The sequence below is a fragment of the Cynoglossus semilaevis genome, chromosome 16 (genome assembly GCF_000523025.1).
Source record: "Cynoglossus semilaevis isolate Cse_v1.0 chromosome 16, Cse_v1.0, whole genome shotgun sequence".
In the NCBI taxonomy this organism is placed as follows: domain Eukaryota; kingdom Metazoa; phylum Chordata; class Actinopteri; order Pleuronectiformes; family Cynoglossidae; genus Cynoglossus; species Cynoglossus semilaevis.
The window spans coordinates 18,102,678-18,105,261 of NC_024322.1; the positions used below are offsets into that span (position 1 = coordinate 18,102,678).

General features: G+C 38.7%; 1 protein-coding gene across 6 annotated transcripts in view; it reads left to right on the plus strand.

Annotated features, from left to right (window-relative positions):
* The window catches only part of pard3bb (par-3 family cell polarity regulator beta b), a 119,087-nt gene that overhangs the window by 75,137 nt on the left and 41,366 nt on the right, over positions 1–2,584 (plus strand). For all 6 annotated transcript variants that reach the window (XM_008329106.3, XM_025063568.1, XM_025063570.1 and 3 more), the window contains exons 21-22: positions 1,548–1,658; positions 1,824–2,192. In XM_008329106.3, the coding sequence (XP_008327328.1) occupies positions 1,548–1,658; positions 1,824–2,192 (480 nt within the window). The remainder of the gene's footprint in view (positions 1–1,547; positions 1,659–1,823; positions 2,193–2,584) is intronic.

Below are 2,584 nucleotides of genomic sequence, written 5' to 3' on the forward strand. Positions count from 1 at the left end.
GTATATATATATGTAAACGCACATATATATATGTACAGTATATGGTAATTAGCAGCAGAGTGGTACAAAGTATGAACTCATTACTAAAAAGTACACGCTCTATTCATGTCATTGATGCAGTATTACTACCCGTGGGTCATACTAAGTACAAGTTTAAATGAACCTCCAAATACTGTGTATGTGCATGTACACACTCTACTCCTACTGTGTGTTTATTTCAGTGTTGAGGTGAGGGCAGTACGTACGTGGACCAGCCACAGTCATTATTCAACAGTGAATTTGTTTCCATACATTGACACGTATTCACACACGTATTCACACACGTATTCACACACGTATTCACACACGTATTCACACCACCACAGCCTGTGAACTGAGCAGCGTGAATAAATATTCTGTCGACGTCCGTCAGCTCGTGTTCCTCTCTGCGTCCAGACCTTGTTTTTCTCCAGTCTCACCTAATAGATTAGCATATTTGTATTGGTACTACACCAGTACACCAGTACACCAGTACACCAGTACACACATGCAAATACATAATAACTACAATGTTTGAGACTTCTTATTCTTTTAATTATATTATTCTTTTAATTTTACTGGTAATTGAGCTGGGGGTTTTTTTTTTTTATTATAATAATGACTTCTGTCTCAGTTAATAATTTCTTATTAACTGTTGGACAGAAAGTTCTAGTAACTGAACATCTTTTTTCCTGATCAGATGTTTAATTTTAAATGTTTTATTTATTTATTTATTTTTTTACTGGTATGAACAAGTCATTTAATTATATTGTTTTATACCAAATTAGTAAATTCTCATTTCTACGTTGGGGGGTGATTTCTTAGGTTGAAGGTGCTAAAAAGGAAATGTCAAATATCTGACTGTTGGTTTGTGGGCGCGGTGATTCAGTCTTGAGCTGGGGGTTTTTTTTTTTTTGTATTTGACCATTTTTCTGCACAGATGGAAGATTCAAAGAACCTGTTAACGAATCTGTCTCACATGCAAATGAGTGTGAAAACCAGCGTCTACAGATTGTGCTGTTTGACTTCCTGAATATTCATACGGCAGCGATCTGGAGAAAACATAGGGAACTGACTCACGTTCACGGGTTTTTTTTCTTTTTTTTTAGAAAATAACATGATAATAACAATAATACCATCAGTAGCTATCATTATTATTATTATTATAACTATTTTATTTTTATTGTAAAAATAAATACTGATTTTACTGTTTTTTTAAAAAAAAAAAATCTACTACATAGTTTTGATTTAAATATCAGAAAACTTTATGACATTAATACACATTTATGTTTAGTCAAACATGATGTTTGTGCATTGAGAGAAAGGGTTGGAAAATATTTGAGAGTATTTGATTAATCAGAACATTATCAGAATGCAGGATAATGTTTCAATTGATCGATTGGATTTTTTGGACCTCCAAAAAAAAAAAAATCGCAGGATAATGTTTCGATTGGTTGGACCTCCAAAAAAAAAAAAAAAATTCAACTTCTTTGTTTTCCTTTTCCTTTGTGTTTGTCCTGTGTGATCAGATTGGGGAAGAAAAAAGACGACAAGAAGGTTTCCAAAGCTGCTCAGTCCAAACTGAAGTCAGAGATGCTGAGTGACCACGAGTTTGAGAGGATGAAGGAGGAGAGAGAGAGGTGAGAGACCTTGAACCTTCATCATCATCAGTGACCAACACTTCCTGTAGTTCAACACACTCATTCACTCACCTGCAGTGAGCCAGTGCAGACAGGTCAAAGGTCACGGGTTGCAGACCCCTCTTCTAGCCTAATATCTTTGATGGTTTTCCTTCTGTCTGTCAGAATTGAGTCAGCGCATCCTGAGCTCCAGGCCCAGCGGTCCAGAGACCAGCAGGGCGGCGGTGCTAGGTCCACGTATCCGAACGTAGAGGACGACGACGCAGACCCCAACTACGCCCGGATACAGAACTTCAGGGACCGGGATGCGGTGTCGGGGCCTCAGTCTCCTCCTTACAGCTCCGTTCAGCACAACCACGGCCTCGCCGCTTCTCCACAGACCGCCGCCGCCGCTGCTTTCCCAGGGCATGGAAATTACCCCAACAACCCGGTGGCCGTCCCTGATGATGACCAAATTGACAGGCTCTACGCCAAGGTCAACAAACCAAGGGCGACTGGGCCTAATTCACCGCCTGCGTCGGCCGCCAGTGACAGGTAATGTGTTCGAACCTCGACCTGTTTAACCCCTTATTGTCTGGGTAAAACTACGAACCAGAGTCTGAAAAAAGGGCACTTTTATTTTTGGGAAAATCCGACGGCACGTAATGAAATACAAATCTATTATAGTTTTAATCTATGAACACTTTACTGTGAAACATGTTTAGTTGAATTTACTTTTGACATACTCGCAAGAGTTCAAGAAACAAACAACGATACAACCATCTTTAGTTCTGAATCTCTCTTCGTTTTTTTGTTTTTTCTTCAGTTTTTAAATCAGTCCTTCGTCCAAATCCAAACCCACACTCTGTAGCTGAGTTTTTTTGGCAGTAGATGATAAAGTATATGCAGTAACTAATTATCCAAAAATGAAAACAAACGTAAAGTTA